This window comes from Salvia miltiorrhiza, chromosome 3 (genome assembly GCF_028751815.1).
Source record: "Salvia miltiorrhiza cultivar Shanhuang (shh) chromosome 3, IMPLAD_Smil_shh, whole genome shotgun sequence".
In the NCBI taxonomy this organism is placed as follows: Eukaryota; Viridiplantae; Streptophyta; class Magnoliopsida; order Lamiales; family Lamiaceae; genus Salvia; species Salvia miltiorrhiza.
Window position 1 is genome coordinate 5,831,411 of NC_080389.1, and position 15,693 is coordinate 5,847,103.

At 32.2% G+C, this 15,693-nt stretch overlaps 1 protein-coding gene and 1 long non-coding RNA gene across 7 annotated transcripts; one reads left to right on the plus strand and one right to left on the minus strand.

Annotated features, from left to right (window-relative positions):
* The first annotated feature begins 4,681 nt into the window (after positions 1 to 4,681).
* On the plus strand, positions 4,682 to 5,491 carry LOC131018200 (F-box/kelch-repeat protein At3g23880-like). The gene has a single exon (XM_057946925.1). It carries the CDS (start codon positions 4,682 to 4,684, stop codon positions 5,489 to 5,491), a length of 810 nt encoding a protein of 269 aa, XP_057802908.1.
* Positions 5,492 to 6,999: 1,508 nt separating this feature from the next.
* Positions 7,000 to 10,902, minus strand: LOC131017198 (uncharacterized). Of its 6 annotated transcripts, XR_009099473.1 has the most exons (5): positions 9,598 to 10,902; positions 8,006 to 8,491; positions 7,759 to 7,794; positions 7,591 to 7,665; positions 7,000 to 7,385 (listed from the first exon to the last, which is right to left on the minus strand). It is a non-coding gene; the product is annotated as an uncharacterized LOC131017198 (long non-coding RNA). The 6 variants fall into 6 exon arrangements; XR_009099471.1 differs by having other exon boundaries at positions 7,591 to 8,491; positions 9,598 to 10,002; positions 10,731 to 10,902; XR_009099475.1 differs by lacking the exon at positions 7,759 to 7,794.
* Between the last annotated feature and the right edge of the window lie 4,791 nt (positions 10,903 to 15,693).

Consider the following 15,693-nt stretch of genomic DNA (forward strand, 5'->3'; position numbering starts at 1 on the left):
AATCAATTACATAAATTTAAGGGTAAATATCATGAAAACCCCTGAAGTATACTCGCTTTATCTAAAATACCTTGAAATTTTCAAAATATTCTCTAAACCCTCAAACTATCAGGTTTTATCAAATATATCCAGCATCTATTTTTCGGTCACCAAAAACGTGATGTGGCTTGCCGGATGCCACAATATAATTTATATTCTATTTTTTAAAATGCAATGGCAAAAACGACGTCGTTTCGAACATATCATAAATCCACTCTGAAATTTAAAATTCACTCCTATCATGTTTAAAATTCACGCTAATAACTTAGAATTAGGGATAAACACGATAGAATATGGTACGAAACGAAGTCGTTTTTTCCATGTCATTTTAAAAAAATAGAATATAAATTACATTGTGGCATCCAGCGAGCCACATCACGTTTCTGGTAACCGAAAAATAGATGCGGGATATATTTGATAAAAACTTGATAATTTGAGGGTTTAGAGAATATTTCGAATGTTTCAGGATATTTTTGATAAAGTGGATATAGTTCAGAGGTTTTCATGATATTTACCATAAATTTAATTGTGATTATCTGCCATATTATGATTAGATGGAAATGTCTACCCTGCACACAATGCATCTGCACACTGTCATTAGGATTAGGACAAGTGTTCATTTGTAATTGGTCACATTTCCTCAACTCTAATATGTTACCTCCAAATCTTTCTCACCTCACGTTGACGCGTTCCAAGCTACATGATGATCCGATGGCAGAGCTGAGTAAGCTTCCGAAGCTGCTCTTCCTCAAGTTACAGAATGTCGCTTACAACGGTGAAACGATGCTAGTTTTGCGCGACGGGTTCCCCTGCCTCGAAGCCCTGGCCTTTCGAAGTTTAGACCTGAAGGGCGTGTTCATAGAAGAAGGTGGAATGCCGAAGCTCAAACATCTCCGAATCCGTCATTGCCGTAATCTGAAGACTAGGAATCTGCCGCAACACATCAACATAATTACTGATCAGGAATAAGAACACAAGCTTACTTTACTTACGTTTTGTTATTCCTGTGTTTATGTGTAATAAGAAACGGGAGTGTCTTGTGTTTTCTTGAAACAGTAATTTCACATTCATCTAAACTACATGCATGTATCATAGCTGACTTTCAAAATATCACTCATTTGTAAATTGACTTATTCAACTTGTGTGCGAGATCGATCTAGTATATAATTTTCCACCATATCTTACTAACATCAATCTCGCATGGGATTTGGTACAAAAAATCATAACTTATTTTGATAACTATATGTATAATTTTTTATTTTTGAATATATATATATATTTGTATGTATCTAATAATTTTTTATATATCTATATGTATGTAGATATAAATAAGAAATACAAGAAAAAAGTATAATACATTATTTTAACAATAGTATCCAACTATCCATGTTCATTGCTTAACATTTTACATTGATTTGTAAATTTATGTTATTTTTATTCTATTTTCCTTTATTAGTTAATTTTTAATGTTGAATTTGAGTCAATCCTCAAATTAAAAGTAAAATTATGAACTTTTAATAATGAAAATTAGTTTATTATTTTCGAAGATGAAACATCTTTTTTATAAAAAAAAGCTTAATAGTATGTTTTTATATACTTTTAATGTAGTTGATATTTCAAAGAGTTGGCTCAAGATGCCCAAGATACCATCGACTCTTCAAAAGATGTACAAGCTTCATGAAGCGTAAGTACAATCTGTATGGAATTGGAGATGAGATTGAGTCGATCCTAAATAGGCTTGATGAAATTAAAGCGTAGGTACCACCTCTACGGAATTGGAGATGAAATTGAGTCGATCCTAAAGAGGCTTGATGAAATTAAAAAAAGCCGCGACATGTACGGGATCAAGGATCTCGGAGAGGCAGCTGACTCGACATCGAGATGGGAAGTTGAATTGCGGCGGCGGTTGTGTCCTTGCCAAAAGGACGGACACCTTGTAGGCGTTGAAGAAAGGGCTTTGTATTGCAGTTTCAGATTGGATCGGGAAATCAACACTTGCCCGGGAAATATACAACCACCCCAACGGCGTTTCTGGTCCATTTAATTGTCGTGGTTGGGTTATGGTGTCGAGTGAGTTTACACCACAAGAGACCATCAAACAGCTTTTCTTCCAGCTGCAACGGTATGAAGAAGATAAAAAAAAGCTGCTTGACGAAAGAAACTGGGAATTGTTGTTGAAGAAGGCTAATATTGGTAGCACTAATAGGAAAATAAGCACGTACGCTCTCTTTTCCTAATTAACTAGTATTATCTACTTAATTAAAATAGTAAAAGAAATTATATTTTAAGAATATTATATTTATAAATTAAAATTCTATAAGTTACTTATATTATTATATAAATTAGCTATAGTAAAGATAATATCATTAAAATGAAGATGGAACCATCTTATAGTTGGAGGCATATCAAATGAATGATCAAGATCTTGATAAAATATTTTTATCTAATGATTATTATTATCTTTTCAAAATTTCTATCAAAATATCTAGATATTTTTCTTTCAAATTTTTTGATAGTCTTGAAAGGATAATTGGAACTTTTAATTACTTTTTACTGATTCGGATTTCACAATATATTTTTTTTAGGCGTTAATTGATTGGAAATTCACAAACTGTTAGTGAATTTTGGTATTTTTTTCAACTATATAAAGTTGTAATATAAATACATAAACTTTAGCTCATTTTGGAATTTGCCCAAAAATTTTAATTTCGTCAAAATCAAAACATACATAACAATAATACACATTATATTAAAATAACTTATACTCCCTCCGTCCCGGTCCAATAGTCCCATTTTATTTGAGCATGGAGATTAAGAAACTTGCTTTTTGAGTGTAAAAGTGAGTAAAGGTGTGTAGGACCACATTGTTTGTAGTGTAAAATCATTACCAAAAATATAAATGAGACTATTGGAGTGGGACGTCCCGAAAAAGAAAATAAAACTATTGGAGTGGGACAGAGGAAGTACAAATTTTTTACTGAAATATATATAAATTAAAATTAGGGTTAGACAGTGGGACAAGCGGCGCTGCTGAAGATAGAATAAATTAGGGTTGGACTATGTTTAATTATGAAATTATTGTACTTATTTTATTTCTATTAATTTTTGGTTTTTAACTTTTGTTTTAATTATTAAGCTTAAGTAATTTTTAAAATTCTGGGCTTTTCATTTTGGGCTACTTAAGTTAAGTATGGACTTCGACAAACAAAATTTTATTCACACTATATTCCTTTATTTGTTAAAGTATTAAAAATACTTATCAATTTGCTATTTTATTCATGTAGCCTTCAATTTTAAATTTAATAAACATTACTTAATTACATTTCTAGAGCCTTAAAAATCTGAACGATGAACTAAATTTTAATAAAACATTATTTAATTAATCACACTTCTAAGTCTTAGAAATCTAAAGATGAACTAAATTTTAATAAGACGTTCCTTAATCACACCTCTAAAGCCTAAAAAATCTAAATGATGGAGTTCTAGATATCAGTTTTTATGAGATGAAATTAGAAATTATTAAATATATTTTTTATATTCTTATCGGCTAATTAATTTGGACCATGAGATGAAATAATTTTACATATTTAATTTTGTGTTAGTAATAAAAACTACTCATTTCAATTTGTAAAGGAAAATTCATTTTTTTTTAAATGTATAAAATATAGTACTCATTTTTACTTCTCCCCTATACACTAATACCCATGGCCAGTACGTACGCTGCATAACGAATAACAAAATCAAATGATATATTAAATAAAATTAAAATATAAGGAAATACGAATTGCTTTTTAAAATAAAATAATTCGCATTAAATACACAATAAAGAACTTGAATTTAAAAATTATAATTTTTAACTTTGTATTTATAATAGTTGAAATACCAATAATATTAAAAAATTATGTTTTTAAATTTATCTTATGTACTGTATAATTAACTTGAATTATTTTATTTTAAGAAATAATTTATATTTTCTTATATTTAAATTATATTTTATAGTTTTATTTTTTTATTAATTTAAAACGTCGTTCAATTCGATACGCTCACCATGCATCGCATGGGCGGACGTACTAGTAGAAATAAATTGTAGAGTTTCGCAACAACATAAAACCTACCTTACGGAATAACTAGTCCCAATAATGAATTACTAATAAAAAGAAATTGTGACCAATAATTAATTAAAAGTTAAATACTGAAAAAATTAATGTTATTACAAAAATTAATTGAATATTAGTAAACCCTAATTAGTAATTAACAAACAAACCGAATCACTCTCTAATTCTGAAACCCTCGAAATAAATACAAAAACCAAAACCCTCGCCACTTCAAATACAAAAACCTAAATCCCTAAAAAATATATCGAAGCTTGGGTATGGAGATCAGAAAAAGTAGTCGAAAATCTCTCCATCTTCCCGAAGAAACCATTGAAGAAATACTATCCAGACTTGCGGTGAATTCACTTTTGAAGTTCAGGTGCGTTTCGAAATCATGGGGCTCTTTAATTGATAGCGAACGTTTCATCAAAACCCATCATCAAAATTCAATTAAAAACCCATCTTTCCCCCAACAAAGGGTCATTTTAAAGAACTATTTGTTTGATTATTTTAATGATTGGCCTCTGCAATGTTCTCTGCTGTCGGTTATGAATGAGCCAGCAAATCCTACCTCTTTATCTCCTTTAGATGCTCCAACGAATATTGGTACATTATTGATGCGATTTCTAATTGTGGGGTGCTGTAATGGGCTGCTCTGCATTCTCGACAAACCAAGTGAAATTCACTTGTGGAATCCATCCACAGGAATCTCCAAGAAACTGCCAGAAATTTCTAATGTCGGCTCTGTTGGTGATTTTGGATTCGGTTGGGTTGAATCGAGTGGTGAGTACAAGGTGTTTGTGAGTGTGCTTGATAATTACCAGTTGAAGTGGGCCGGTAAACTTTATAGTTCAAAGACAAAATCATGGAAAACAATACAGCACTGCAAGGATTTATGTACATATCGTTGCGAAGAGGGTGTGTTTGTAGGTGGGAAGCTTTACTGGACGAATTATAAAGGATATAAACAAGTTATTACTTTCTTAGACTTGAAGAGTGAGGTGTTTGGAAGGACTGAGCTTCCCATTGATCAAGAGTATCGCGCTAAAAAGTTATTGGGTGTTCTTGGTGGTTGCCTTTGCGCGCTACATTTTAATCATTATTGTTGTGGAACAGTCGTTAAAGTTTGGGTTATGAAGCAGTCTTGGGAGAAAGTGGTGACTCTTTCTCATCTTCTTGAGCTTCTTCAACCAGCACCATTGGTGGAGGGTCCAAACGGTGAGATTTTGGTAAATTGTGTATCCACTTTGTTGGTTTTTGATCGCCAGGATAATGTGTTCCGTTGTCCCAAGGTTTGTTGCGATTACCGTTCAACTCATGTCTATGTTGAAAGTTTAGTCTCGCCAGAAGATTTATGAAAGATGGAAATTAAAGTCTGGTATTGTAGCTTTTTTTGAGAATTGAAGCTTTTTTGCTTTCTCTCCATATATATATATATATATATATATATAGGGAAAAGTTCTATTGAGAAGCATAAATGTTGTGAGAAGTGAGAAGGATTCTAATCCATTCGATCAACATAATCTAAGGGTCATGATTTAATCCACCGGCCAACATCTATTTTAGCATATGAGGATAGTTTAGTCTTTTAGGTTGAACAGACATTGGTAACATTCCTTAATTAGCGGTGGAATAACTGATATATTCTGGAAAGATTTAATCACAAATATTGTTAAAGTATAATCTCGTTCAATAGAATAACCAGTGCTAAAACCTAATTATTCAGCCTAATTTTCCTACGGCGTCGCCACCATCAAGTAAAAGAACATTCTTCCAGTCGTGAAATGGGATTAATAGATTTATCTTTAAGCTGTTCGTATTTATGATATCGCTCCTTCGTTGGAATACCATTTTGGACGAACTTATTTTTTCAGAACATCGTATTTGTATGACACAATATGCATCGATAATTATTTTAGAAAACTTTCATTGATTCTTTACATGTTATCAGAGATCTGAAGTGGCGTAATAGTCTTAAAAAATTGTTATAATGTGTTGCTTCATTTGGATAATTAAATCGTTGCTGTAATCGAAACCGGATGTTATATGTATTAGTGAATAATATCATTGTATCATAGTTGGATATATGCATATTTTCTGCACGCCATATGTTTGTTTTTTGTTCACGATTTAGTAAACTATCGAATATTAAGCTTAATTACTTCTATTACCCCACTTACATGATCCGATAATTTGTGCACTTCGTAAGTGTAAAAATCATATAACACCAAGGATATTTGTAGTGTGAGGTATTTTATATAAGTTTCAATCATATATGAATCGAGCTAGGTACAGTGTCAAATCTTAAATTTCAATAATTATAAATGAACATGATACTAAATTATGTCGAACGTCTTTTGTTATTCATATTCAATATTCTTTCTAATTAACATATGAAATCGGACCAAGCAACCTAATATGCTTATATAAATTGAAACTATTTATTAAAAATATAGTGTTAGACATTGAAATAATTAATACCCCGTCCCTATTAACAATAGTTGGGACATGTATTTGTATTCATGTGATAAATATCCCTGGACTAAGGTGTTAAACCAAAAAAAACTTGCTATCTAAATTTTAATAACGCAACACACAAAAATAACACTTAATTATATTTGGAAATTATAATGAACATTGCACTAAGAGTGACGAACGTGTAATGAAATGTTTTATAACATATTTTATACTATAGTAATAATATGCCTTACACATTCACGGGTAGTTAACTAGATTTCAAAATGCATACCGGATTATGCATGTGTAAAGTATGCAATGGTATCATACTTCAAGTTCTTACGCAAAAAGATAGATGTTCATTAAAATATTCCGAAATCTCAAAATATACATGGCTGTAAACAAAAAAGATAGATGATCATTAAAATATCACATAGGTAGTTCAGATATAGTCTCCAGCGTAAGCAAAGTCGGAAATAAAGTACTACTTCCTAACCAAATATGCTAAAACAATATTCCCAAAATCCTACCACATTGACAAAAAATGTCAGTCAAACTGTTGTATATATAGTTAACCAATTAGCAATAAGTTTACATTGAATTTTGTGTTCATGCAATTTTCAATGTAACACTCAGAGGCTTGCTTCGCAACATCCCCACTATGCAGATTTTCTTTCCAAATCAGTATAGTAGTACAATATCTCACACGTCACTCGAAGTTGTTTGTTTGTCGACACGATCGACATGCACTTCCATCTTGACGAGCCATCTCCCATGAATGTCTTTAAATGCCATCTAAACAGTTACACCACAAGTTATTGAAAAATTAGGTTCCAGGTAAAAAGTAGAAGATGTATTTATATTTAATCAGTCAAGTTTGTTGAACCTGACAACTCTTCGTCTTGAACATCTAGTTCAGCAGTTGTGAACATGCCAATATGTCACTACATATTTTAAGGAGATATGACTTATAATATTGATTAACCGGAAAGCATAACACCTTTCTGTTTGGCTTCTTCTCTGTGCAAAGACAACCTAGTTCTCTTGGTATTTGGTAAATTTGGAGGGCAACCATCTAAGTAGATACACCAAGCGTTATTGAAAAAATATGTTCAAGAAACTAAATTTAAAATGTATTTATATACTATAAAGGCATTTTTTGTCGAACCTGATAACTCTTTGTCTTGAACATCTATTTCGGCAACTGTTTAAACATGAGAATGTTTCACTAATATTTTAAGGAGATATGTTTTACCAAGTTTTGTTTCATAAAGCAACTTATATATCTGCTAGTGCTACATATTACCTTTTTTTTTTTGGAGGGGACATATTTCTACATACCAGAGTATATCTCTTGATGTTTTCACACATATAACATTTAAACAATATAGTATTTAGCTTCATAAGAATATTACCTTTTCCTTTTGCCCTCTTGGAAGCGATCTTAGTTTTCTTTTTGGCTCGTTCATTGTGAGGACACCCATTTGGATAGAGAATTAAATAATTAGTCAACAAAAGTATGCGTAAAAAAAATTTGGAACAATATAAATGGTTTATTTTTCTCTTGAACCTTCATTATCATTATCATTATCTTGAACTTCATCTCGTGTGTCTGTGAACATAACATTAATGACGACATCATTTCAACATAATCCAGAACGTACAAAAACTATAGTTATCACTAGGACAACAAATATTAAAGTTTCATGATTCAGTTTACCACATATTTATTATAATGCCACCCCAAATATTATCAACAAATATTGAAGTTTGACAGGCCACTTCGTGCGTTTCTTAAGCGGAGAAATGAACATATCCATTGGTGTATCTATAGTGAATTAAACATTAGATATAAAAACGCGTATTCAACAAATATATACTGGACATTTTACAACGATTACCTTCAGGGCCGGTCCTGACAAAACTGAGGCCCTGGGCGAAATTAAAAAAATGGGGCCCTAATATAATATCATACTACCACTACAAAAAAATGTATAATTTGCGACCAAAATTACCGGCAGCCCACCGACAATGGAGGGGACGACCGTGTTTTTCAAAATAGCGGTGGAAATACCAGTGGCAAGGATGCCTCCGGTGATCACCGACGGCGTTGCCGCCGGTATTGTTAATATTAATTAGTTTATATACTTAAATATATTACCGGCGGCGAGATGCAACTAGCATTTGCATTTTAAATTGAACTTTAACTTTTAAATGCAACTAGCATTTGCATCTCGTGCAATGCACTGAAAATATTTTTTGTTTTTACTATTTGTATAAAATTAATACTAATTTAATTATTATACTTATAAATATAATAAAAATTAAATTTAATTGAATATAATTGAACTGAATCTTAAAAAAAATAAAAAATAATTCACAATTATAAAATTTGATATTAAAAACAAAAATAAAAAAATAAGTTAAAAAAATTAAAAATAAAATACTCCTAATTTAAAAGAATTAAAAATATATTTATTTAAAAAGATGAGAGAGGAGAGAGAAATTTATAAAACTTTAATATTTAAACATGCATAAATTTTACATTTTAAATCAAATATTTTCATAAAATATAGTATCATATTAAAGCTCTTATCATGATCTTTAATTTGATATGCATATTAAATATTTTATAATTAATTGAATTTCACAATTTTGGAAAGAAATGTAACAACAAATAAGAAGTTAAAGAAAATGAAAAATGAAAATAAAAAGAAATATATATAGTTTAAACATAAACTTTCAATTTTATTATAACTACAAAATTGTCACTCAATTTTGAAATTAATTTGAAATTGATTTCAAATTGAAAACTCTCTTTTTAATATAGTATAGATATAAATTTGACAATAAATTATGTTGGGCCCAAAATCAATAGATGAACTATTTTGTTAGTATACATAAGATCTATAATTAATAGGATATATTAAAAATTTTGGGCCCTCAAATTTTTGGGGCCCTGGGCCGTCGCCCATGCCCGCCCACCCTCAGGACCGGCCCTGATTACCTTCATCAACATTAACGATATCCTGGTGGACCTGCAATTCTAATTCGAACATGAATGAATTACTTACTAAACATTGAAAACATATAATACTCGAACTAGAATTAGTCACCAATAATAAGAAAGACAATGACACGTTCGAACATGAATGAATTACTTACTAAACATTGAAAACATATAATACTCGAACTAAAATTAGTCAGCAATAATAAGAAAGACAATGACACGTGCATTTGCAGAACAAAAGAAACAACATATCTCACAAAAAATTCTCATATTTCTTAAACCAAACCTATAATCTTGCGTATTCATATTGATTAATTGTAAAAAGAAGAGAGAGCCATTAGGGATGCTAAAATAGTACTCACCAGGTAGTATCCATTCAAAATCCAACTCAAGCAAAATTGCCTATCATCACGCATTAAACATGACAATCAAATATAAAAACCTTATTAAGCTAAAAAAATATTGAATTTATTGAATAATAACTTCAACAGTACGAAAATCACCACTTCCCACCCTAACAAAGGCAAAAGGAAGCCCATTGGGGAAATTAATCAAACAATTGGAACTCATCACATGAAAAGGGAATTCGAGCCACTAGCGAAATTCGATGGAAATCCAACAAGTTGAGCAACTATTATACATAGTTCAAACATTTCATCACGCATTCTACACAAAAAATGGGGCAAACACTACAAAAATCGAAAAGAAAATGACGAACCACATTCAAACTCGACGATTTGGCAGGTGTTTCTTTCTCCTTTCGAAATATCATGTTCTTAATCGTTGGTCATCAAATATATCATATACTTCCCAACTATCATACATAATTGCACAAATTGATTTTAACCCTACATTATTAAAGAAGCATTAAGATCGCAGAATTAGCCAAATCAATGATCATGATTTTTTAGTTATAATTTACAACACTAATTAGGAGAGGGCAAATCTCCAACAAACATGCGAATTGATTATTTTTTAACATACCATATATTTACATATTCCCGAAGTATGATTTGAACATATGATGAATAAACAAACAGAATCAGATTCGAAAATCGTCGAAGAAATATACTAATATAAAACCACAAAAATGGACTGAACGATTTACATGATGACAATTAAATCTATACCTTCTCTATCCGGCATATCCATAGCTATGTTCTTCATACAGAATCGGCGGATGAAACAAATATGAACTAAAATTGATTTCACGTTCGTAGAATTCCATAGCAGTCGTCATCTACAAGGAAAAATGAGAGAATCCCGGGATTCGATGAAAATACCAAATCTAATACCAATCAAATGGACGAATGTAACCTTTTCGTATATAAAAGTGATTTTCGGTATTGATATTAATTAGTGAAAATATTATTCAGATCAAAATCATAACCGTTAGATTTGCTTAGATGAACAAACGAGATTGCTTCTTAATTCTAACTCTAAGGGGACTTTCTTGTAGAATTGAACCCTATATATATATATATATATATATATATATATATATATATATATATATAGTTTATAGAACTTGTGTTCACATCTTGAACTGAATAATTCAATGTCTCTATACAAAAAAAAACATAGTGGTTATTCTCTTATCTGATGTGATTATTTCTCGATCTAGTCTGAATTGTCATATCAATTAACAAGGAGTTTAATGGCTTTTATTGATGACCAAACTGAGTTTAATTTCATATTAAGTTGTTTTAATTTCTAGATAGAAATTTTAGGTTTACGTTTCCTATAGAATATTTCCCTAAAAGTTTAATTCTTTCAAGTGTTGAGAATGAAGTGAGAATAAAAATTGGGTTATGGTTAATTTCTCAAGCCTCTTTTGCATTTTTCACTTTTGGCATTTGATTATTAATTGAGCAACTTAGCTGTTTGATTTATATACATGCATCTCCCACATAGTATACTTCTCTTGATATAATTATGCAACTGCTAGCTAGATGGTAGATTGTTGATTGTTGAGAGCACTGACTACGTATGCACTATTCGATGAGAGCAATTAGAATAAATTAATAACATAATTTTTGCTAAAAGACATAGTAATTTAAATCAATTGCTTCTTGTACCAATCGATATCTGTATTCATATCACTGAATTGGCTTAAACTAATAATCTTAATTAGGGGTGGAAAATCGGGTTGCGGGTATCGGGTATACCCTCACCTGTCCCGATACCCGCGCGGGTATCGGGTACCCGATGCCCGCAAAATTCGGGTGGAGGGTCGGGTGCGGGTATTGCATCCTCAAAAATTGCGGGTAGAGGGTACCCTCGGGTATACCCGCGGATACCCGCATTACCCGCAAATAACATTATAAAATTAAAATTAAATAATTTTATTAGATTTTACTTTTAGGAATTAACCCCCAAATCCCCAAAACTCCTCCTAGCCCTAAATTTTCGTCTCTTTTATGGATAATCGATGAAATAGAATGGATATTTTCAATTTTTTTTGTGAAATGCGGGACAAAATACCCTCTCGCGGGACGAAATACCCTCCAGCGGGACCAAAAACCCGCAAAATTACAATTAAAAAAATAATCGCGGGACTGTGAGGGTACCCTCATACCCGCAGCGGGTATCCGCTGCGAGTATTCGGGTACCCGCATCGGGGAAGAGGGTCGGGTGAGGGTGCCGTTTTCGGCAGTTTTCGTCCCGCGGGTACCCGCATTTTGCGGGTAAGGTACCCGCGGGTACCTGATTTTCCACCCCTAATCTTAATCTATATGATCATAATGGTCTACATTTAGTGGACTTAACTAAATGTAAAAGGGGTGGGATGTTTTTGTTTTTGTCTGTTCCTCTTCGTTATAAGTTTGATTTTAAATTCGTTTTCGTCCACGAATTCATATCGAGACGAGCTTTAATTCTTCTTCAAATCATTCAACTCAATTCTGACTTTATTTTCATCCATTGATTAATCAATTTGAGCAAAAAATCTCGAGCCAACAAAATTAGCACAAAAACTCAAATTAATTAACTCTTGAGTGAACGATACCAATATATAAACCAACATCACACCTAAACACCCATAAAAACTCATTACAAAATAAGGTTAAACAGTCAGTATTAGGAAAATACTGATACATGCCAGGATGGAATTAGCGGACTGATACTAAAGCCAATTATCAGTGGAATCCTCAGAGTTATTCTCATTGTCGCGGACTGAAACTCCAGTTTAAGGAAGCCACATGGAAAGTAAACAAGTACAACTGCATTAAATGCCAAGATATGAATATTGTCCTTCTAAAGACAAAAGTTTCTTCTTTTGTGCTACATACGCCTGGAGCACCATACTCCCACTGACGAAATGACACAAATATTTTTGGATTAGGAGTAACGAAGCTCGAAGCCTGAGCCCAGATTCAAATTTTGTCTCACAATGGCAAATTTCTGAAGATCAATCTCTTCCAACGGATCTATTCAAGACGCTACCTATAAATAGAGCTCAAGGATCAAGTTCAATCTTCACCGATTCAAACGCATAAGCTGAACCTCTGCCAAAATTGCAACTCAGCAAACTCATTGCATTCCAAAGTTTGAATTGAAGAAGAGAATACCCAAAGCTCAACAATTAGTTCACTTATTACTTACATTATCTTATTTCCTTAGGCAAATTTCTTGTAAACCCTAAGCTTAAGCTCTGATTACTGAGAGTCTATTCTCAGTAATCTAGTTGGTAATTCGAACCCCTTTTCAAAAGAGCGAAAAGAGAGCTTGAGAGTGAGCTCGAGACAGTTGTCTGAACTCTAGGTTGTTTAGCACTCGTAAACTAGACAGTCGGTTTCTTAGCACCTGCAAGCTAAGAAGGTGAAATCCAACTCAGTGTGTTGGTACTGAAAAGAGTTCTTTTCAGTTCACGATTTGTTGTGCACCCGCAAGCACAAGCTAGGTTTGATGTGCACCCGTAAGCACAAGCGGAGAGATTGTCAGTTTGATCAATTGACTGTGAACTTGTTTTCCGAACCACGTAAAAGTTCCTTGTGTTTTTTTATTGCTTTTAGTTTTTCTATTTCGTATTTGTGCACAAACCCTACTGAAAATAAAAATTGATAACTTAAATGATAGACCATTAAAATTGATAGTCTGATTCACTTAAGGTTTTTACATTAAATCGCTTCAGCGCAAGTGTAATCAGTCTAACTGATAAATCTTCGGATAGTCAGTAAGATTACTTACACTTCTCTAATTTCAAAAACTGATAAGACTGAAACCCTATCTGAACTTTAGTATATTGACCAGTCTCAAATACTGAAGTTACCTTTACTAACTCATTATCAATATCACTACACTTCAGTTTCAGTTAGAAACTGATTCCAGATTTCAAAAGTAAAAATAGTTTACTTGTGTATTTCCCCTCCCCATACACCAGTTCAGTAGCACCCTGAGACCCAACAAGTGAAAATAAGGAACGTGAGAAAATATTATACCGTATTCAGAGAAAATTTTTATATCATAGTTAACATGTGAAAAATGATGAAAAAAATAGTGAAAATATATACTCCATTTTCTCTAATTTTCCATCAGGGTGCATTTAGTTTGATGGAAAATGAGAGAAAAAGTATGTTCTCACTCATTTTCCATTATTTTCACATGTTTATTATAATGGAAAATTTTCTTCGGACTGGATGGAATATTTTCTCGCGCAGCTTCTTTTCACTCATTTTCTCTCAAACATTGGATAATATTATCATAGGGAAAGAGTGTGAAAATATATTCCAACATTTTCTCATCTTTTCATATCTAGTAAATATGTGACAAAAAAAGAAGAAAATAATAATATTTTCTCACTTTTTTTATCCATTATTGTCCAATGAAAATTTTTCACACCCTAAAAAGTCGAAGTCTAGGTGTAGTTTCTGACAAATCCAAGGATATATTAAATCTCACTACTCAAAGTGGACAAAAGCTAATGAAATGTCAACCATCCAGAAGCAACATACTCCATTCATCCCCCAAATAATTTTCTAGTAGAGAACGGTATAGGTCTTAAAGAAAAGTTGTTAAATGAAAGTGGTGAAAATGTGTTGTAATTAGTATTGAGAATGGAGAAAGGTTGCAAAATATAAAATATAGTGTGTTTGCTTTTTATCCCTCTAAATGGAGGGATACCAAAAATTTATGCCATTAAATGTTTGTTTTTTTATCCCATATTTTATACAAATACTATTTTTTCTTCCTTATTTTCATTTCAAGAACCATTTTTGGTGTGATAATATTATCCCTCCTTGAAGTGAAAATAAGGAAGAAAAAATAATATTTATGTAAAATAAAAAATAAAAAAACAAACATTTAAAGATATAAATTTTTATTATCCCTCCATTTAAAGGGATAAAAAGCAAACACACCACGTTTATAATCACTCGAAAAAAATATATCTATGAGGGCCACCTTAACAAAATCTGGCCCAAATTCCTCTTAAAGAAATTTCTAACAAACCCTTAAAGAAAAGCCCAAACAAAACAAACGAATACAGAAAGCAAAGAGCGGCAAATCTGCTGCTTCTCTGAGCTCTTCTCCGTTTGCGCCACCGCCACCTGCAAAGAGGAATTCCGTCTCTCTCTCTCTCTCTCTAAGGAAAAGAATACAATGAAGGAGAGTGAAGAAGAGAATTTCGTGACGCCGGGTGATATTCTGGGAAAAGCTCTAGAGTTGAAACCTGGCTACGACGCTTACTTCTCGTCCCACGATAAAGCCATATACGCCTCTCTCACTGGATTCCGCTCTCTCACTCCTGCCCCTCCCGACTCCGACGACCCAGTAATCAAATGCCATAATTTTTTCTTGGATTGAATATTCAAGTTTTTTGAATTTTTTATATTTTTTTGGGGGGTAATTTATTTGTGGATTGTTGTTTGTTAGAGGGCGACGGTGGAGGTGAAGGTTCACAAGGCACACGGTCCGGTGCCGGAGCCCGGAGTTGTCGTTACTGCAAGAGTAAGATTTTTCAATCTGCTGATTTTTTAATTTGTTTTAGTTGTGGAAGTTTAGTCGAATATTAGAAAGACTGATTTTGGTTTGTATGAGCTGACTTAGAGCTTAATTTAGCTTACATTTTGAAGTCTTAGGGGTGTTTGGTTAAGC